General features: G+C 37.5%; 1 protein-coding gene across 3 annotated transcripts in view; it reads right to left on the reverse strand.

Moving 5' to 3' along the window:
- Positions 1–23,426, reverse strand: part of LOC121388868 (hydrocephalus-inducing protein-like) — a 237,898-nt gene that overhangs the window by 82,915 nt on the left and 131,557 nt on the right. For 2 of the 3 annotated variants that reach the window (XM_041520391.1, XM_041520390.1), the window contains exons 45-50: positions 21,487–21,629; positions 13,620–13,823; positions 7,324–7,371; positions 6,369–6,533; positions 3,344–3,523; positions 2,308–2,427 (exon numbers count right to left, since the gene is read on the reverse strand). In XM_041520391.1, the coding sequence (XP_041376325.1) occupies positions 2,308–2,427; positions 3,344–3,523; positions 6,369–6,533; positions 7,324–7,371; positions 13,620–13,823; positions 21,487–21,629 (860 nt within the window). The remainder of the gene's footprint in view (positions 1–2,307; positions 2,428–3,343; positions 3,524–6,368; positions 6,534–7,323; positions 7,372–13,619; positions 13,824–21,486; positions 21,630–23,426) is intronic. The other variant, XM_041520392.1, reaches the window with a different exon arrangement.

Consider the following 23,426-nt stretch of genomic DNA (forward strand, 5'->3'; position numbering starts at 1 on the left):
TAGAACATCCAGTCATCTATACGGAACATTTATTTATCTAAACAGAATGTCCACTTAACTATACAAAACATTCAGTTCTTTATTCAGAGTATCTAGTTATCTATACAGAACATCCAGTTGGCTATACAAAGAACATTCACTAATTGAAATAAAACATCCTTTTATCAATGCAGAACCTTCAGCCTACAAAATAAAACATAAGTCATACACAAAGACCACCTTGTTATCCAGTCATCTATGCAGAACATCATCCAACCATCTTAAAAAGAACAGTCAGCCATATAAACACCCAAATGTCTATACTGAACATTCAGTCATCAGTACAAAATATCCTGCAACCATGATTTCTATTGGCCGATTATGATGACCAATTTAGCAAAGTAATAAACATATACAAGCAGATTATGACTTTAGATGTCACTTACATGTGACGTCCATTACATAGATACATTACAAAATCATTGTTTTGACTTCTAGGTCATCATACAATGTCACTGAAATAACAGAAATAATAGCTTTTCCCTTTATTTTTTTATGAATTACAGGATAAAAAATGATAACTAAATAATGCTGTAGGATAACAGCTTTATCATGTTTAGGCTGAATGGGATTGCCGATATCCTTTATCATTAACAAGTTATTCTCTATATCTACAAAGAACATTCAGGACCCATATTCACAAAAAGGTGTAAATTTAAATCTACGACTAGCACTTACGTCTGCCATAGATTTACGTTTACGTGCAAGAAGCACCTTATTCTCAAAGACGGTCGTAAATATAAACGTAACTTAGTTGGACATAAATTTACCCTTTAACACTCTCACCAGAGAAATTGAAAAAAACACACATTAGAAATGATGGCTACCGGGTAAATAACAAATGCAGAAAATGAAATTTCATTTGTTGTTTGTTAACAATAACATCGTGAACGGTGAACCATGGCATTTTGGTATTGGTGAGGATCCGCGTTTTGGTACGAACTTGAGGACATTTCTTAAAAAGTTAAAGATAACTCAGGAGAAAACATCCGTTCGATCACCAACAAAAATATGTTCAATCCATGGGCGTTCGCCATCACAAACTGCTTCAATTATTGGAAATGCTGCCAGTTTCCGTAAATAATAGTAAATAACAGTGATCGTGCTTGATTTATTATATGTACACGACTTACGCGCAGCGTTAGTTGTAATCGGAGGCACTCTTATATTTACGTCCAACTTTACACGTGACTTATGTTTTCGTTGTTTCGTGAATAGCTCTTCAATCGTAGATTTACATTTACGTGTAAAACTAGGCTTACGATGTTTTGTGAATATGGGTCCAGTAGTTTATACAGAACATCCTGTAGTTTATACAGAACATCTAGGCATCTATACAGAACATCCATACATATATTTCATATTTTGACCCTTCTTGTTTACTAATAAAGACACTTTAAAGTTGCAGACCCTAGACTGAACCCATGGAAACAAGACACTGAGCTTGGTTAACCTACAAATCTACAACTCATCTGAATAAATATGTAATAGAGTGAAACAAAGAGTTTGTGACAATGAAATGGGGAAATTCCTTCTAAAAAAAGAAAGATTATAGAACTTGTCTTCCCCATTATTTCTCAGATGCAAGTGCGTTTTTATAATTATGAAAAATGCATTTTGTGGCATTACAAACACAAATTGCAAGGACCATAAACACTTTGGATGTAAGGAACTGGATATTCTAAACAATAAAATCTAAGTAATGTCCGATTTCAATTATCAAAAGCGGCTTTATATTAACAGTGAAAAATACACCATAGTGCTTAAAAAGTAGGGTCTGTCACTTTGCGGTAGAAATTGTCTCGCATTCCACACACTTTGACACTTTCTCTTTTAGGCATAAAGCAAATTTGGCTGTGTAAGGGGCCATCATTTCACAATGGGAGATCCAGGCATCTAATAGCATAACTGGTCTTGGTGGCGCAGTGGTTAAGCTATCACACTACAGGCTGGTAGGTACAGGGTTCACAGCCCGGTACCAGCTCCAACCCAGAGCGAGTTCATAAGGGCTCATTGGGTAGGTGTAAGGCCACTACATCTTCTTCTTTCTCACTAACCACTAACCAACTAACAACTAACCCACTGTCCTGGACAGACAGCCCATATAGCCGAAGCGTGTGCCCAGGATAGCATGCTTGAACCTTAATTGGATATAAGAATGAAAATAAGTTGAAATGAATTGAAAATAATGGTATAGAAAACATCCAGTGATGCAAGAAGAACAACTAGTGACACATCACATTGAAAACATTACAAGGTCTGTCTTACTTCTCCCTCGACTTGGCGGCCAGTAGGGGTCCAAACTCAAACGTCTTTGTCTTCATGATATACTGCTTGTAAACAAGTTCATCGGGCTTCTTATTCTTCTTGATATTGGGAAATATAGTGCTAGAAAAAGTAAAAGTTTTGTTTATTTGTTTTTGTTTTGTTAACTGTTGATCAATATACCCCAGAGTGCATGGCATAAAATATGATTTTTTTCAGACAACCAATATATAGTTCATGTGGTTTTAGTGTTTACACAAATGATTTTCTTCAGTAGTTCAGATACAAATGAAAAGGTTAATGGGCAACAATATTCAAACGATAATCTAAGACGAGCGGTTTTCGTAGCTTTTCTCTTCTCACATATTTTATTTGTGCTAGGACTAGGGGAGATTCAGGTAACTGCGGACACTCTGGCTTCCACTGTATTTGTCACTTGGAAACAGAACACTACACGATCACACCTACCTAAAATTTAAATGTACTTGATTGGCTGATTATCCTGTCATATATTACTATCAGCCATTGGGTAGATTCTATTTTGTTATCGTAAATTATAATAAGTACGATTGTTAAGAGGAGGTGAAATGCAGATATATGTCGGCAAAATGCAGATATGGTCAATGGATACAATTTTCTTTTAATGCACAGCATTTTAAACATTTATTTTGTTACAAAATAATATAAATAATTAAACTAGTAAATCTCTAAAATTATCTTTTATCAACTTCTGAAGAAATAAACCGAGTAAAACAGTAATTATATGCAATTAGGTTAAAGTTATTTGCACTGCATGTAATATGTTAAAAATGTGATTATGATTACCGTGTTTGTAATACTTAAGAAAAAATGTAATTAAAATGAAAAGGTATTCGTTGACAATATTATTGAAATCAGTATGGACAAAAGATGACTTCGGCTTATACACAAGGCTGATGATTTTTTGTACTAGATATTTAGGGTCAATCTAAGAGGTTGGCTTATACAAGGAGTCGGCTAATGCATGGCAATATACGGTATATACTATTTTAATATTTACCTTATATCTTGACTGAGTTTGGGGTATGCACACACTCCATGGCAGTTTATTCGATATTGTTTCCTAGTGGCAGCAACCTCAAAGGTGAAGGCCTGATCATACTCGCCAAGTTCACTGGCTACGAACCTCAGATGAAGAGTGATTTTGCCCTGTGGTGGCACCAGCCAGCGGTAGAAGGCTCTGAATGAGAAAGTGGAGGACACGGACATTGTTAAACAATTAAATTTCTCTTACACTCATTACAACACAATGTCATCCCATTGGTCCAGCTGTAGCTACACAAGTTTGTTCATTTCTCGATGAACGTGAAAATAATATCGGCAGGGAATATCATATCTGATGATGTCACTTTATATTGGTACTTTGGCTTATTGAGCGTTATTGTTTAAGAACAAAAAATAATTTGAAATAAAATACGAACTTTAATGCTATTATTAGTAAGTATGTTTTAAATTTAATTATCAGGATTGTCTGTTATTTCTTTTACGTTCATCTGGGTATGAACAAAACGAAAATCTGCAAACTTATGTGTGAATGGCTTCGCCGATTCACACAGTTTACCCATGGGTTTTTTTGTTCATACCCAGATGAATGTAAAAGAAATAACAGACAATCCTGATAATTAAATTTAAAACATACTTACTAATAATAACGAAAAGATACTGATGTGTTTAATACATTCATTTTGTTATTTTGTCCCACCCCATACAAATTATTCTATTCTGTTTGTAGGACATCACTAAAATAATGAATGTTAATCTTCGATAAACATCAGAAAATGACGTCATTATGTCAAATGAAACATTATTACATAAAACTGGTCATGGAAGGGACATTAGAAACTGATATATGTGTATTTTTAAGAAAATAACTTGTGTTCTTTGTAAAATATATAAAAATTGTTCGTAATTTTTTATGAATTTATCAATGTATAACAGTCACAAATTTAGTATAAAATCGCTGCACTATACACTATGCTATACAATGTTGACTGTTATACATTGATAAATTCACAAAAAATTACACACAATTCCTTCATACTTTATTAATAGGGAACATGTAACAACAGCAGCAACCTAAGATGATTCTCTGTAATCCCAGATACAATTGAGACGGATACTGGCCCCTTTCATTCATTCATTTATAGTTATTTTTCATGCTTAAATCCTAATTAAGGTTCAAGCATGCACACCATTGTAATAGCCCAAAATATACCCCACGCCAAACTATACACGGGGTACAAACTGGACTAGCCCAGAATATATCCCGGGCTATAAAACAGGCTAGTCCAGAATATACCTCTCTTTTATGAAAGCAATAGTTGCTTTTCTTTTAAAGCGTTTATTATTATATTTATTTATTTATTTTGTATACAGGTTAGTAATAAAAAACAAGGGTTATGTTCATGGTTAGGATTAGGGGTATAAAATAGGCTAGCCCATTTTAATACCCAGGAATAGTTTGGCGGGGGGTATATTTTGGGCTGTTACACCGTAATCATCTGGGCCATCTGTCCAGGACAGAGGGCTAGTGGCTAGTGATTAGTAGTTAGTCAGAGAGACAAGTCAGTGTAGTGGCCTTACACCTACACAATGATCGGTAATCTCATTCTGGATGGGAGTTGGCACCGGGAAGTGAACCCAGTACCTTCCAGCCTTTAGTCCGCTGGCTTAACCACTACACCACTGAGGTCTGTTATGTCCCCTTCAGTAGGAGCACTTTCAGGGATTTATCCAGAATTTATTGCCATATGGTCCCAGGTCTGATGGGATTGGGAAAATTAGTTAAGTAAATCATACTTGGGTCATTTTTTCAGGCCACTCAATGATGCAGCACTCTATTAAATAGATAATAACCAGTTACGGCCTTAAGATATAGGCTTTATTTATCCTGCGAAGGTTACAATGGCAAATGTTGTGAGGCTCTGCCAAGCAACATTTGCTATTCGACCTAAGCAGGCTAAAGTGATATCTTAAGGTCGTAACTGGTTATTTTATTTATCCTGCAATTCTACAGGAATAGTCTGAAAATCATTATTATTTTTTCCATTTTTGTATACACAAATTGCGTATTGTCGACCTAGCAAAACCTTTGTAGTATGACATCATAGAAGATACATGACATTGTTCTTTGTAAGATGCTAGCTATACATTCTGTCACATTCAAAAAGTGTTTCTAAACTCTAATTCATAAATAAATATAAAAGTTTTGCACACTTAGGCCAAACAAAATAAATTTCTGGTATTTGGTCAGCGTGTGTATCAATTTTGACCCTCACACATCAACATTTCTTTTTTAATTTCTAAGCCAGCATATAGACCTTGCTTTAATTTGCTGGCTTGGAACATTAGCTGTCTTTAATTTCACTCTAAAACAGGTCCTGTTATTCTAAAAAAGTACAAGTCCTAAAATTTGCCATGGCTATATGTAAAATGTAAAGGATATTTAGGTTATCAAGCCCATTGTGTTGGAACCAAGGCACATGAGGAAGACTTTAAAAAAAAAAAAACTGAATATACCCACCTTTTCTATGCAATCCATTCTTTAAAAAGAAAAAAAGAAAGAAAGAAAAAAAACCCAACTGCATCACCACATCAATTCTGGAACTTTGGTCTGACCAGAGACAGACTTCTTCTCTCTTTTTTTGGCTTTATCGCAAAACTAAAAGTTATTTGTATTTACTGTATTCACACAAATGATTTAAAGAGTATGTTTATTGAAAATCTAGTCTGAAATACTCAAATCGAGTCAGGCTTATGTCACGTGACCTATATTTTTGGTCAGTGAACGAAAATATAGAGATTTATCTAGTCATCAAAACTTGCCAATGTATATAGTGACTGCAGGATAATAATATACAGACATAATATATATTAAATATATATATATTGGGAATTGTAAGTGCAGAAATTGAGAATTTTCAGTGCCACTTTGTTTTGTGAAGGGGCCTATTTTTGGACCTACAGAATGTGTGGATAATGGGTGCCTGTATAAGAAGACTATCGCACTGCACACAGTTACTTACTCCTCAGCCTCCTGGGCTTGTCTGTGGTGACTCCTCGACTGTGCACGGCGACCCAGCCGTCTGTCCTTGTCTTCTGTGCCAGACCTGTCTGGTGTTTTCATCCTCGACTTCGGGGTTTTGTCCCCCGATTCAGATTTCCTATCGTCTGAATTGTCCTGTGGACTTCTGAAATGTTATAAAATTATTTGATAGTAAGTTAAAGTTAAAAGTTGTTTTTTGTTTAACGACACCCCTAAAGCAGATGGGTTTTTATTAATCATCAGCTACTGGATGTCAAACATTTGGTAATTCTGACATATAGTCTTAGAGAGGAAACCTGCTTCATTTTTCCATTAGTAGCAAGTGATCTGTTATATGCATTATCCCACATACCACAGCTGATTCGTTGGGGATGTTTTTCTTCTTGCTATAATGCATGTGTTTGATTTCTCTAACTTTGTATTATTTATCATACATACACATACAGTATTTGCACAGAAATGAGGGTGGGATGTTGCCCAGTGGTAAAGTGCTTGCTTGATATGTGTCAGTTTGGGATCGATCCCCATCAGTGGGCCCATTGAGCTATTTCTTGTTCTAGTCAGTACACCACAACTGGTATATTAAAGGCTGTGGTATGTGCTATCCTGTCTATGGGATGGTTACATATAAAAGATCCCTTGCAAGTAATGATAAAATGTAGCAGGTTTTCTCTCTTAGAATATATGTCAAGTTGCTAAATGTTTGACATACAATAGCCGATGATTAATTAATCAATGTGCTCTAGTTGTGTTGTTAAGAAAGAAAAATTTAACTTATGTACAGAAATGAGAACACCTTCAAAAAGATCAGGGCAAATCCATTCCATCTACCCCCTCCTCTGTATAATACATCATTCAGTATGCTTATGGCATGTCATGAATCACCAACGAACAGAAAGGTAATAAAGTTAAAAGCACCAACTACAAATACTTACTTAGGAGGCTTAAGTTCTGTTTGAGCATTGACATTTGCATCTTCAGGGCTGCAAGTAGATAGGACTTCAACAACATATATTTCACAAATAATAGTAACAATACTAATACAAAATTTGGGCCGAATTTATGAAGCCTGTTTTCCGTAAACATATCATGTGTTTAGTTATTGTAATTGTACGAGTTACATGCATGTAAGACTAAAACAGGCTTTTAACTTCAGCCCCTTATTGTTAGAGGATATATTAACACATTTAGTACAAGGTCACTACAGATCTCTCACGAGGCCCTGTCCAATCCACATGTATACAGTAGCATATCACAATGCATGACAAATACTGGTACATAATGGAAACAACAACAGTATATATATATATCTATTCAAAGCACGTTGTGGAGAAAATTGTAACACTCATAACTAAATACCTCATCATTATTGAAAAAAAGAACAAAGATATGCTAAATGGATGCTTATGAATTATTCTATAAAATTATCACTAAATGTCCAATTCTTAAAGCAGAACAAAATAGGCATGCAGATGTCATTAGGGAATGTCACTTCTGATGACATCACATTATATTAGCACTTTGTATTATAGAGTGTTATTGTTGAAGGAATTATAAAACATAATCTCATTTATGTTTCTGTTAATAAGTATGTTTCAAATTTAATTATAAGGACTGTTTGAAATTTCTCTTAGGTTCATCAGGATATGACCACCCCCCCCACCCCCCAAGAAAAAAAACAAAAACAAACCCAACAACAACAACAAAATATGCTTATTTTTGTGTGAATGGCTTTGCCCATTTACACTGTGCATACTAGTTTTTATTCATATGTAAGAAATAACTGACAATCCTCAATTAGGGTTTCTGCCAGAGGGTACATAAAGTAAAACTGAGTACCCTAAAATCTTGGAAACTTAAATGGATATATTTTATAATTTTTAGATGCATGATAGTAAGAGAACTGCAGTTAAAAATGCAGTGTCCAATTTCAAACACTTTAAACCCATAATCATCTAGATAGGGCCCAGACCTGTCAACCTTTAGTCAAGAAAAAGCAGGTGTGTGTTGAAAAAGCAGGAGATTTTTTAAATGCACAAAATTTAACACAAAATCACAAGTTTAAAAAAATTATTACAATAAGTTATATGAACACTACATAATGTCATATATACTTGTCAACCATAGATCTTGGCATTTAAAAATAATAATGATAATAATTAATATATATATATATATATATATATACAGAACAAAAAAAGAAACTTCCTATTTGTACATATAGTATTTGTTGTGTTAAAGAATTCATTGTGTAATGAAATTATACAGGTAGTATTAGCCTTGAGCTGTATTATCAGGATTCATGAATTTTATCGATTATTTTTGCACTGTTAATCGTCGACAACGTGAAATTCAATTTGCATGTGCATGCATGGTTCGACATGTCCCGTGTAGTATTCGGTCAATTTGTTTTACTTGTCTTACTGACAATGTTGTCAAGTGAATGAAAACACTTCAAAATCTGTAAAAAAAATTAAAGTTTTTTACATTGTAGCATTTTTAGTATGCCAAGAATACCCAATAATTTAAACGAACGGACAATTGGCATGCTTGATGCTGGCATGTCGACAGAAGATGTTGCAAGGCATGTTGGGAGTTCTAGTCGAGCGATACGAAATCTTCGCATAAGATTTTGAACGACAGGAAGCACCAATGACTTGCCACATCGTGGACGTCCGCATGTTACAACGCGTGGTCAAGACCGCTATATCATGAACACGCATTTGCGCAATCGATTCCAAACTGCCACTGCTACTGCTGCTAACACACCTGGGCTTCATAATAACCGGATCAGTGGGCAAACTGTTCGTAATCGTCTGCGGAAGAACGGTTTACATACACGTCGTCCTTACGTCGGGATGCATTTTAACGCAACGTCATCGTCTAAATAGTCTTATTGGGCACGTGTACACACTCGTTGGATACGGCGACGCTGGAATACCGTTCTTTTTTCAGATGAATCCAGATTTTCTTTACAACGTGGTGATGGCAGGGTGCACGTCTACCGTAGGAGAAATGAACGCTATGCTGACTGTTGTGTTCTTGAACGAGATCGTTTTGGGGGTGGGGGTTGTGTCATGGTCTGGGCAGTCATTGCCAATGGTTATCGTTCACCACTAGTCATCATTGATGGCAATTTAAATGCTCAACGTTACCGCGATGACATTCTCACTCATCAAGTCATTCCTCTGTTCTATAATAACACCAACATCTCGATTTTTCAGCATGATAATGCTACCTCTCATACAGCTAGAGACACTGTAAATTTTCTTAGGACAAATAACATTGATTTCATTGATGACTGGCCCACTAAAAGTCCTGATCTCAACCCCATCGAGCATGTCTGGGATAGTCTGGACAGACAATTGAGGCGTTGTCCCAACCTACCCGCTAACGTCAACGAACTTCGTCAAGCGCTCATTCAGGAATGGAACAATATTCCACAGGCAGAAATCAACATTTTAGTCAATTCTATGAGCCTGCGATGCACTGCAGTGGTCAATTCAAGAGGTGGTCATACCCGTTATTAAGTGGGTGGGTTTTTTCTTAACCCCTACCACACTTGGTCAAAATTTCTCCCAGTTTCTGTTAACCTATGGCCATGATTTTTGCACCAAATGATGCATCATGGAACACTCTTTAAACGCATATATAACAATTATTCCCCCGGTTTGTTTTCATCAAGTTACGTTCAAGCAAAGTTAGCGGAAGTTTCTTATTTTGTTCAGTATATATATATATATATATATATATATATATATATATATATATACAGTGGAACCTCGTTAGTCCGGACAGTATGGTTATTAAAAAAAACGTCCGGATTAACAAATTTCCGGATTACTGAAATATATATATACATGAATAGAAAGTGTTGCTGGCACATCTCCTCTAAAGTAGTAAGGCTTAAGATGATATATTTTAAAAAGAAAATGTCACAAGCCTCCTTTAAAAGTCATATATCCCTCTTGAATTAAAGATATATATTACTGAAATGCACGTGATGAGTAACCTCCCTTGATTCACAAACAAAATAAAAACGACACATTTGAATTTTAGAACCAAACATCTCTTCAACCAGTTTTGTTCTATTGATCCACCTCGTGGTGTGAATAAGCACTATTTGCATATTCGTGAGGCCAGTCTATTATTTAGTAGTGTACTGCCAGGTGCTTGTCTTAAAGTTAGAAAATGCGATTAAATAAAATGAAATACTGTTTAAGACATGTGCATTGTTGATACTAAATGTTTGATTACTAGCGACAACAAGTTTTAAATTTTATTAGTCGTGTTTTGTCGTACCGGTTAATGTTGTAAATCTAGGCCACGTAGTTGAGTTCATTTCCACGAAGTGGGTATATTGTTGAGGAATGCATATTGTTTCTCACTTATATACAATCATTATTAGTTTAAAGTTTCTACGTTTACAGATTATATTTTAAACATATTAAATGGCAAAATTATAATTCATTTCTGCTATATATACTGATATAATATAAACGCCAACATGATACATCCCTCCGCCCCTAGCACAGAAACTGAATGAGCATTGTTCCACTTGTGAAAGTCGCAAGCCAGTGTTTTGATAGCAATAACATATAAAGACGTTTCCTTCGTCTTTATTTTGGGTGACTGGCAATACTCTTGAGTTGGACACCAAAACAATTATGAACAGTATTCAGTAATACATCATACAGGTAAGTTAGGAGGGTAGTTACAAAACGAGGTCATTGGGGTACCGTAGGGTATGATCAAGAGTTACCCACTTTCAAAAATAAAATACTCTTCTTTTGTTTTTTTTGTTTTTTCATAAAATAAAACAGCCAGTCTGGACATAGATCAAAGAAATTATATTTTAAAAAACAACAAACACTTGTGAACACTTGTGCTCTATCCGACAAACACTAAATAAACACAGGTGAATCGTTAAATAAACTGCGGTGTGAAACCTCGTGCAGGCATTTTATCTCTGTCGATTCCTTGAGCGTTAATTGGCGGATTACTTTTATGTTCAATCAGCGGCGACCGGTCAAACAAAGCAATTTGCCGTTACTTTTTACATTTGGTTCAGAATTATGACCGTCTGGTTCCGGAAGCTGAATATCCGGATTAACGAATAACTTTACTGGGTGGTCGTTTCGTTTTGTGATAAAACCGTCCGTAAGGTGAGGTTTCTGGAGTAATGGAGTCCGGACTAACGAGGTTCCACTGTATATATATATATATATATATATATATATATATATATATATATATATATATATATATATATATATATATATATACATATATATATATACATACATATACATATACATATACATATACATATACATATACATATACATATACATATACACATATATATACATGTGTATATATATGTATATACACATGTATGTATATATATATATATATATATATATATATATATATATTAATTATTATTATTATTATTGTTTTAATTTAAACATTATGATTTAATATATATTTAAGAAAATAACTCTTCTATCCAAAAATGTTAAGAACACAACAAGAAATTAAAACATTAATTAGTACATTTACTGTATTAAACTTACAGGTTATGTTACATATACTAAAAGGCAAAAGTTATTGTGACACACAAATGACAAAGATACTGGGTAATTGATGATAAGTTTTTACTGCCATGTATGAATGTTTTAACATTGAAAGAGAAATGTCCAAAGGTATGGAAATAAGCAATAGTCCATGAAAAGGGTGCACCTGCCATATGCAAATGAGCCACATCACTAGAGGGGGTCCAGAGCGAAGTTCACACAGTCAGTAGCCAGTCAGTAGCGAGTGTGTCCACCTTGAGCATTGATACAGGCCTGGCACCATCGTCTCATTGAGGCCACTAAACACTGTGAGGGTTGCTAGCTGGAACCTGTTCCGCAGATATGTGGTTCAAATCCATGTGTCTTGGTGAGGTGTTGTCACAGTTGGTTGGCCACTACGGGGACGGTCCCTGACCTGGTTGTTTTGTTGATATCGTTGCCATAAGTGCCATATGGTGTTTCTGTGGTCGTTGAATTGATGTGCGACGTCACACTGCGAGCATCCTATGACTCATCATCTGTCATTTTCACTGAGGCGTAGCATGACGAAATTACATCAAACAGTTCACAAATGGTGTTTTTCTGACTTCAGGACTTCTGAAGGCTGCACAGAGTGGCAATGATTTGCGACTGAATGTCTGGCCTTTTATGGTGAACACTGGACATCCTGTCCCAAATATTCCATGTTTCTTGCACAAAGCATGCAATCGCTGCAACAACTGCTAGGTTGCATTTCTTCAAGGCTGTTTCATGCACATTTTCTCTGGTTTACATCAATAAATCCATTCACAAATTTATTACTCCAAACAATCCATGTCACAATAACTTTTGCCTTTTAGTATATTTGTGGTTTGTGAAAAGTATGTACTATATATAAATCTTATAAATTAATATTCAGTTTTTACTATAATAAGGAACAGTTGTGTTGTACTTTAAAATCGTCATAACGATGCAACAAACATTGTAGCTCCACTAATTATAAGTAAAACCTCATTACTGGCGTTGTGTGAAATATACCAGAATTATACCCATTTCCATGAGTAACTTTATGTCAAACACAACATTTAGTAATTATACAAAAATAATCTCTTGAAGTGTACTTTTGTTACCAACATTGTACTGCACAAACATACCAAACAAACTGATACATGTATTGTTTATATAGCAAATTGGTCCTTTCGTTGTGTTGCTTTGACATGTGATTTTGATGCATGTGCCTAAAGCGGTCACTGCCAACTCTTGCACTTGTTGCATTATGTAATCTAGTGGCATTATTAGGACGAAATTGGATAGTTTTATATATGGCAACATTGAATGTCAATACACAGCCATGGTAGTTTGAATTTTTTTTATGCTTCGAAAATAATGATTTCCCAGGAGAATAGTTGTCAATACACAGCCATGGTAGTTTGAATTTTTTTTATGCTTCGAAAATAATGATTTCCCAGGAGAATAGTTTCCCTGGGCAGGGTTTCGCGAGTTTTGATCAAATACCACGGAATCCGAGGGTTGACAGGTCTGATAGGAGCACTTATAATCTTGTTTTGTTTTTATTATGTACTCTCAAATGCTCTGGCAGAAAGCGTGTCAATTGTTATTGTGAAACTAGCTATATTGTGTGTGAACTGAGGACAGTCTCTTTAAGAACTGACCTGGATGCATCGACCCGGGAGTTTGGTTTCGAGGCGGCCTGCGGCTGGCTCTTAAACTTCACCGACTGGCGATCACTCGACTTCTTTGTCTCCCCTGATGAAGGTTTCTTCGTTTTATCCCCTTTCATCTTCATCTTCTGGATCATTTTGTGTCTTGACCTTGACGCGCCATATTTGCCAAATTCACTTCCGTCTTTATACCTGCTATCATTTAAACTAAATCTGAATAATTCTAGTATATACATGTGTGCGTGCGTGTGTGTCTGTGTGTGTGTGTGTATTTTAAAGGGACATTCCTGAGTTTGCTGCATTGTAAGATGTTTCCGACAAATAAAATATTTCTAAGATTAAACTTACATATTAAATTAGGAGATAACCATATTGAGTTTTTAGATTTGTGGGTGATATTGTTTATTTGATCCCGCAAATGTTATTTTTGACCGAAGAATCCCAAACTAGATTTTTGTCTTCAAATAATTTCGTACATACGAAAAAAAGATATTTTAGGAAAAAAATGAAATTTAACCTTGTACAAATATTAGAACGATCAGAAACATGTTTAATATACACCCACTAATAATTTATGCAATTACATCCGTTAAAAAGTCTCTGTTAGTCGATATCATCTTACAAATTGCAGCAAACTCAGGAATGTCCCTTTAAAGATGTCAACTCAAGCCTAAACTGAATTAAAAAATATATATATCCTATTATAACTTACCACTGTTAAAAATAATAGAAAAAAACTAACTTCCGTATGTACCAATGTGGCAGGCAATATTTTAATAATATTGAGTGTATATAGTTTGCTATTTTTAATATTATGTTTTAGGTATTTGTCAGATATAGTTGTCTGCCAAATAGTATTGATTTTAATAGATTTCTTAGTCAGGTATCCATTATCTGATTGGATAACAGCACTGCATGCTTTACATGTCCACAAATCTGCTTTTTTGCTTGGTTAGTGCTGTGTTTGCTCTTGTTGAATGCTTTTAATTTGCTTGTAGTAGTATGTTTTATTTTTAATTATGTTTAGCTTTGAGCTACTTGGTTTGCTGTTGGCAATATAATGACCTTCTGGCACAGGTCAGCCATGGTTTGTGTTATTTTGAATTAAATGTGTTTGTCTTAAATTTTATTTATTCATGCTCTTTTAATACAATTTTATTGTTGAGTAAGTATTTTAACTGATTATATGTGTTATATTTTAATTAATGTATTAACCATGTTTTTATTTCACAATTAAAACGATCATATGGTTAGATCATTCCCCTGTCTGTTTGATGATCTATATTGATCATTCGTAGAGACCAGGCATTTGTACATTAATGGCTTGTCTGGGCCATCCGTATAAGTGACACGTGGTACTTATGTACATGCTACATGTGGTGAATCCTCAGGAGAACCTTGGGGACCTATCAAAATTATTCAACCAGACATTAGCTTTCAGTTATTGCTTGCCATAATTTTTTGTTTTTTAATTTTATATTTTTAATCAAGCAAGCTTTTTCAGGAATTCTCTTCACCACACAGGCTCAGCAGCTGAATTATTAATTGATTGGGAGATCATCACCTTGTGATTACCCAAATTAAAAACAACAACAAAAAACCCCAACTTTCCTGTGACAACCATCACCTTGTGGTTAAATGATCACCACCTTGTGATCAACTGACCATCACCTTGTGATCAACTGACCACCACCTTGTGGTTAAATGATCACCACCTTGTGATCAACTGACCATCATCTTGTGATCAACTGACCACCACCTTGTGGTTAAATGATCACCACCTTGTGATCAACTGACCATCATCTTGTGATCAACTGACCACCACCTTGTCATCAACTGATCATCACCTTGTGATCAACTGACCACCACCGTGTGGTTAACTGACCACCACCTTGTGGTTAAATGATCACCACCCTGTGATCAACTGACCACCACCTTGTGGTTAAATGATCACCATCTTGTGATCATCTGACCAACACCTTGTGGTTAAATGATCACCACCTTGTGATCAACTGACCATCACCGTGTGATCAACTGACCACCACCTTGTGATCAACTGACCACCACCTTGTGGTTAAATGATCACCATCTTGTGATCAACTGACCACCACCTTGTGGTTAAATGATCACCATCTTGTGATCAACTGACCACCACCTTGTGGTTAAATGATCACCATCTTGTGATCAACTGACCACCACCTTGTGATTAACTGACCAACACCTTGTGGTCACTATTAAGCCACCACCTAGTGCCTTAACTGTATTAACATAACTACTTAACCAATGGTACACCTAGGTGTACAAATTGTATCAACTTGAAACAATTATTGTTTCCAACACATAACTATAACCAATTCCACTATCCACTGGAATGGCCTGCTATGGCTCTGGGCGGGTGGGGAAGAACACTAGAAATAGGGTGTAGGGTGTGGGCGATTATGTGTTAGGGCTAGGTTTGTCTAGCCTCCCTTCACCTGTCCTGCAACATGGAAATCCAGCCAGGTGAGGTGGTGAACACTCACCCGGGTGTTGGATCGACAAAGCTGAATTGGACGCAAAGCCCATCCCAATCATAACCTTTCCTCCAGGGCCAATTACATTTATAAGATAAATATTAAATAATAAATTTATTTGATATTTTTGGAAGGCCCGATTCAAAAATGGGGTCAACTATATTGTAGAAATTCTAAATATTTTATTTCTATGGACACATCTAAATTCCCTTTTTGGTTTAATGTCAAAATTTTTCCCATCCCTTAATTTTCTCCCCTGGGTCAAACCACTGGCCTTGCCAGTGGTAGGACCCAGGGGGGACATGTACCAGTTGTAGGACCCATGGGGACATGCCTGAACCCTAATGGATATAGGCATGTAAAACAAGTTTCTGAGTTCTGAGTATACACATGTAGGTGTGAACCTGCAAATATTTAACAGAAGCAGTTAACTATACTGAAACACAATGAAAACACAAAAACAACTTTTCATTGCAAATAACGACAAACTATTAATGAATTGATGGATAATGTAATATGACATTAATGACTGGTATTCATGAGATAGATTCACATGGAAACATGGCCAGTTATCATCAGTAATCGAGTTGCATTCGTAATCGAAAAGTTCAACCCCCCCATATCAAGGTCAGTATCTGGTGTGTTCACCATTGGCGGGACTTCCGAACTGATTCACGATGAGAACAGACATGTCGCCTTGTACTCTCGAGTTGACCCCCCCCCCCCATCTGGGGGGACTCTTATGCAGTTATGGAAAACTTTTGGAGTATTGTGTCTCATACACTGGGTCATGGGCTTCCGTGACTTTGGTGTACGGTGACGCGATCGTACTGACGAAGAAGAGGAGATGGAGGTAGAGGAAAAGCGCGCCAGAAATGTCACGGGGGGGACCAAAGCTGGCGGCTCAACCGCCAGCGGCGGTCCCTTCTGCGACGCCGCCCCCAGCCCAGCCTGAGTTGACAGGACCAGCCCTGCAGGAACCGTCGACCACCGAGAGGGATCGACTCAACACCGCAGTGTGTGAGACACCCCACGACGACCCTCCATCGCCGACCGTCACGTGGCCCAGGCAGAACTGGCCGGTATCGCCCGATCAGCCGCCGTTGGCAAGAGGAAGACAACATCACCGACAAACCAGCCAGCCAAGACCGAGAGACCAGCGCCGGTAGTCGCACCCCACCCCCCCCCTGAAGTGTCCGAGTGGACCGTCGCAGTGAGCGGACTGAAGAAACACCTTCATCAGAACATGCAGGGGAACACGACAGACCTGACCAAGCTCTGTGGCAGTTACCTCAACGCAGACTAGAGACCCCTGGAGAATGGCAGCGAGTACGAACTTCACAGCAAGATGTTCGGTACTCACCACACCGTAGTCATGACACACCGGAGGGAGCAGACCTATAGACAGGTCATAATTTCGAACAAGTTGGACAACCAGAATCTACATAAGATGATCCGAGCGGTCTGCGGCCCCGACTACGGTACGGTAGTCAGTACCCTGTTACGACGCCAACATCTGCTGCCGAACCTCCAGGACACTCCAGCCTCGCCGACGTAACAACCTAACGGCCTTAACGAGGCCACTCACGTGGACGTATAGATCGGACTTTAAAAACTGTTAGACCTTCTTTCAAAAGTTCATGTCGAAATTACATTTTTTTTAAATATTATTAAATAGTCCGATCCTCTCTTCTTTCTCTTATTTATTTTTGGACTGTCCTTCCAAAATGCTCCAAATTATATAAATATTCGATCGAGCAGTCAATTCTTTTTTAATTTTTGGCTTGTAACTTTTTTCTTTTTAATTTTAATCCTACTAATTTCTTTTACTAATTGCTATTTTCAAAATTCTGTCCATTTTCAACCCCCCCCACCATCCCAAATCAGGCGTGTTATCTATCTAATTTCATTTTGACCACCCAATCTAATCTAGTGACCAAATTTAATGAGTAGAATTTTCTTTATTAATTATATTAATTAGAGATGCGCATCAAAATTTTAAAGGCCCACTATTTAATTTTTGGATGTAAATTTCAAAATTGTCCCCTTAATTTTGTTCTGTCCCGGAGCAAGACACTGGCTATCCAGAGACAGGGCCCGGGACGGACATGCTCGAAACTCTAGTGGTATATGAGCATGTCAAAATTATTCGCACTCACCATTGGCCCGTGAAGATGACGGGGAAAGGATTGGCACAAACATCTCAAATAAGCCACAGGAATGTTCCTCCACTCCTCCTGCAACGCCTGTGCAAGCTCAGTGACGTTACGCGGTGGTGGCTGGCGGTGACGTACACAATGTCCTAAGTCATCCCACATGTGTTCAATTGGGTTCAAATCTGGTGAAACGGCAGGCCAGTTCATAACGGTGATACCTGCTTGTTGCAGGAATGCCTGGGTAATTCTTGCAGTATGTGGACGGGCATTGTCTTGTTGAAACAGAAGGGGACCTCCTGGTCTTCGGTGATGGTGCAAAAATGGCTGGAGAACTGGTCTTAGAATAACGTCAACATAACGCTGGGCTCTAAGGGCATCGTGGACAATGATGAGATCACTCCTGAAATCACAGCTGACTGCCCCCCATACCATCAGACAACCGCCGCCAAACCGATCACATTCCCTCACACATTCGTCAGCGTACCGTTCATGGAGTCTCCTGTATACACGTGCTCTTCCATCGGCAAAGGAGACCGAGAAACGGGACTCATCTGAGAAAACAATGCTCTGGTAAAAGGCTGGTGGATGATTACCATTCTGGAGAGCAACTGTAGTCTTGCAGCACGATGTCAAGGTATCATGGTGTTACCTTTGTACGGGTGTCTGCATCTGAGTCCAGCCTTTCTGAGTCGACGGATGACCGTCATCGGATGGATAGGCCTTCCATGATGTCCTATCGTGTTGCTTGCTGTCATCATCGCAGTTCTGAACCGGTCACGGAGGTGGTGTCGCCGAATCTGCCGGTCTGTTGATGACGTTCAACAAGTCGTCCAATAGTTGATGGATGGACTCTGAAGGTCCTAGCAACTTGGCTTTGCGAAGTCCCCCCTTGAACCATGCCCAACGCTCGCTCCCTTTGTTTTTCTCCAAGTTGTGGCATTCTTAATGTGATGAGAAATATGACACCATTACATGACTTTTGTGTGTCCACATACTGGCATTTCACGTGCATTGCATGCAGCATGATTGAGTATGTAGTGAACGCATTTCACACCATTTGCTATTGTATGTGTAACGAGAACAAAACCAGGATTAAAACCCACACAAAATATTGAAAAATATCTGTTTTGCGTTTTCATTGTGTGTCAGTATATTTGATTGTAATATTTTTATGATTCGATGCTTTGTTTTTATTATGATGAATTGAAGATTTGGTAAATATTTGTATAATCAACTTATAATGAATGGTTTTTTTTATAGATTGTGTATTTTTAATCTTGCAGGCAGTTTTCCAAACGAGACGTGTTGTTGTTTTCAATACTTGGACCCTGTTACACCAATGTGGATTAGGTCATTCGAGCCAACGATATACAGTGTCCGAAGATCGTTTTCTCTGTGAACCTTGATTTACATTGTAAAATCTATTTAACCAAATAAACAATTCATAATCTGAAGTACACTACATTTTTTTGTTATGTCATAGTAAATAAACGTGATAAAATTGTCCATAAATGTAGGCACCCCCCCCCCCCCCCCCCGCATCTAATACAATTTCCATGTCCAGTGATTGCGCGCAGTAGATCTCAACTTGTGACCCTGTTATTTGTAGGCAGCCCATGACTGTACTCTGGTAGACCCCAATAATGTTACACTACTGTTCCAGGATTATTTTAGCCTGTTTTTTGTCTTGTTAAAAATTGTACTTTGAAAATGAACGATCACATAAAACACATATGATCAGTTTCGCAATGGCTTTTTTGAGTAGCAGAGTGTATTATTGCAGATACGTGTTCGCTGGAACATGCCTAAGATTTTGCAACTGGGTAGATGGTGCACGCACTAGGCACATTATCAAGTAAGCTGTTATAACTATCATTTCATTTTCTTTTCTTTTTTGTATTTTTCTTTTCAGTTTTCTCTCTTGTCAATTTGAAAGAAAAACAACTGAAAACAGTTATACTGTTTACTAATTACATTTTTAAAATGTGGGAAAGACTGGTTTTATCATTTCTTAATATCAATGAGGCTGACCTACTCCACATTTATGTACAAGAAAACGTGAACGATTTTTTAAAGTTATGATATATAGACAATTCTAAGAATTTTTAATTGCACTCTTAACAATATTGATACTTGAGAATTAACCATTGAAAGATGAACTGACATGATAATTTCTTAAGCAAATTAACCACCATCCCACCCAACCACCATGCCACCCAGACCAATCCATCCACCCAAAACACACACACTCATCCATCCACATTTACATCCATCCACCCATCCCAAAACCCATTCATCCACCCAAAACCCATCCATCCACCCATCCACATGTCTATCCATCCCACTCACCCAAAACTCATCCATCAACCCAAAACGCAAGGAAATCCCATCCATCCATCCATCCATCCATCCATCCACTCACATATCCATCCATCCATCCATCCATCCATCCATCCATCCACTCACATATCCATCCTTCTAGCACAATGACGTCGTAGAAAGGTGCTAGAAAGGGGTGGTAGAAAAACCGTCTACCACATGTGTGTAGACACTAATACGCCCTTTTCATTGGTTAATATTAGGATGTACACGGCAGTTGCTACCGGTTGATTACATCATTTTTTAAACAAAGTAGTATATGACATCACATAATATGAGTAGGTCTTCTCGACACCACTGTATGCTTTCACACTCGTGACGCAACATGGGTGTCAGCTTAGAGGTGACGTCACGTTACAAAAATAAAATGAAGAGACTTACAGTATAGTTAGACTAAATTAATAATAAAATTTATAAGACAGGTTGTGCTAGAAAATATTTCTGGCACTCATCCTTTTGTACATGGTTTTTCTGACACTCGTCTCAAGAAAATCAATCCATGGAGCTCGCTAAAGCTCGCTCCAAAGATTGATTTTCTTGAGACTCGTGTCAAAAAAACCATCTACAAAAGGACTCATGCCAGAAACTATTAATCTACCCACGCAAAACTCATCCATCCACCCAAACATATTTCACCCATCCATCAATTCATCCACCCACCAACCAACCAATCAACCACCCATCACCCACCCATCCATCCATCCACCTAAATCCATCCATCCATCTATTCATCCACCCTTCTTCCCAACCATTCAACCATCCAGTCTGTCAGCCAGCCACTCATTCACTCCATGCAGAGTTTTAACTTACAGGTCATCCTGTGACGAACATGCAAGGGTGTATCGAGCCCCGGGCGTATCGATGGGAGTTAACGTTCTCTCGGGTGGACATCGCACGACAGCCAACTCAAGTGGTTCAGGAATGGGAAGTTCATACCCAAGACCTTCCAGTACCTTATAGAAAACAATAAAAAAATTGATGTACTATAATTATATCTTCTAGAATTTCAAAAACTTTAACAAATGAACTTTAAGTACAGCATACAGCAATGTAACGGTGTATGATTTAAAGAATAACAGGCTAATGAAGAAGTTTGTTTTGTTTAACGACATCACTAGAGCACAATGATTTATTAATCATTGGCTATTGGATGTCAAACATTTGGGAATTTTGACATATAGTCTTAGTGAGAAAACCCGCTACATTTTTCCATTAGTAGCAAGGGATTTTTTACATGTATCATCTCAGACACAACAGCACATACCACAGCCTTTGATACACCAGTTGTGGTACACTGCATGGAACGAAAAATAGCCCAATGGACCCACCGACGGGGATCGATCCCAAACTGATCGCTCATCAAGCTCATTATTACTGGGCTACATACCGCCCCTCACCCCCTACCCAACAGGCTAATGATGCAGGATGTTGGTTTATTCCATGACAGTTATAGGCACATTTTCCTCACTGTTTTCTTTTCTCTCATCATTTTTTGTTAACAATCTTCTAATAAGAAGGTTGTAAGTTCTGTAAAAGAAAGATTCATAGAGTACTGCTAAATCAAACCGGCCTCGGTGGTGCAGTGGTTAAGCCATCGGACTACATGCTGGCATGTACAGGGTTCGCAGCCCGGTACCGGCTCCCACCCAGAGAGAGTTCTTAAGGCTCAGTGGGTAGGTGTAAGGCCACTACACACTCTTCTCTCTCACTAACCCCTAACCAACTAACAACTAACCCACTGTCCTGGACAGACAGCACAGATAGCTTAGGTGTGTGTCCAGGATAGCGTGCTTGAACCTTAATTGGATATAAGCACGAAAATAAGTTGCATTGCTAAATCAATACATATCCCTTACCAGGCCCAACAAGTAAAAGGGCCACAACTCTGAAAAATGGCTAAAGTGCCATTAAAGTCAAATTTGACCTGTATTTGTACATGGTAAAACTATACCAAATATTTCAGCTAAATATCTTGAGGAATTATGAAAAAAAAAGTCTGCAAAACTATATGTGTGACAGATGGCTGTCCAGCCTGACAGACAGAAGAACTGCCAAACTATAAGAGCCATTTTCCCATGCACGGTTATGTCATTCCAACCTCCATACAAAATTTTGATAGATTTTATTGAATGTATAATGTTACCCTTGCCAATTAAAAATTCTTTGTACTTTGAGGAAAACTGCAGACGTGTTTTCTTTTTGCTGGTATCACCTTCTCTGCTTGCTGATACTAATAACATCATGAGTTCTCTCACCAGTAAAGCTAAGCTCAAGGTTGCATTGTACCAAAGAAGAAAGGTCTGTGTCAAAATTCAAGGTGCACCATAAAATGATTACAGCTGCAACTCTTTTTTTGGTAGTAATATATGTGATATTAATTATTTGAGCTAATACTATTATCCATTGCCACTAAATAAATGCACTTTTATTTGTTGTACAATTGTAATGCAGTTTAGAGGAATATGAATTTGTTACCAAGATGTGATATAATTTTGGCACAACATTCCACACTGTAACACAGTCTTTGGAAGATCATTGGAAAATGGATGGATAAAAATGCTGGGGGAAACATAGGTACTCGTAGGAATGACTTTAAAACTGTGGATGAAAGAGGTGCTTTATTAATGTGAAAATGAAATAGCTTTTTCAAACATTGGAACCTTCACTCTCTTTGCATCAAAGTACTTCTGCTACATGCTCCCTTAAGGTCAATAACAATCACTTTTCGCACCCTTGTTTTGGTTTTGTAC

Source organism: Gigantopelta aegis, chromosome 14 (assembly GCF_016097555.1).
Source record: "Gigantopelta aegis isolate Gae_Host chromosome 14, Gae_host_genome, whole genome shotgun sequence".
Lineage (NCBI taxonomy): Eukaryota > Metazoa > Mollusca > Gastropoda > Neomphalida > Peltospiridae > Gigantopelta > Gigantopelta aegis.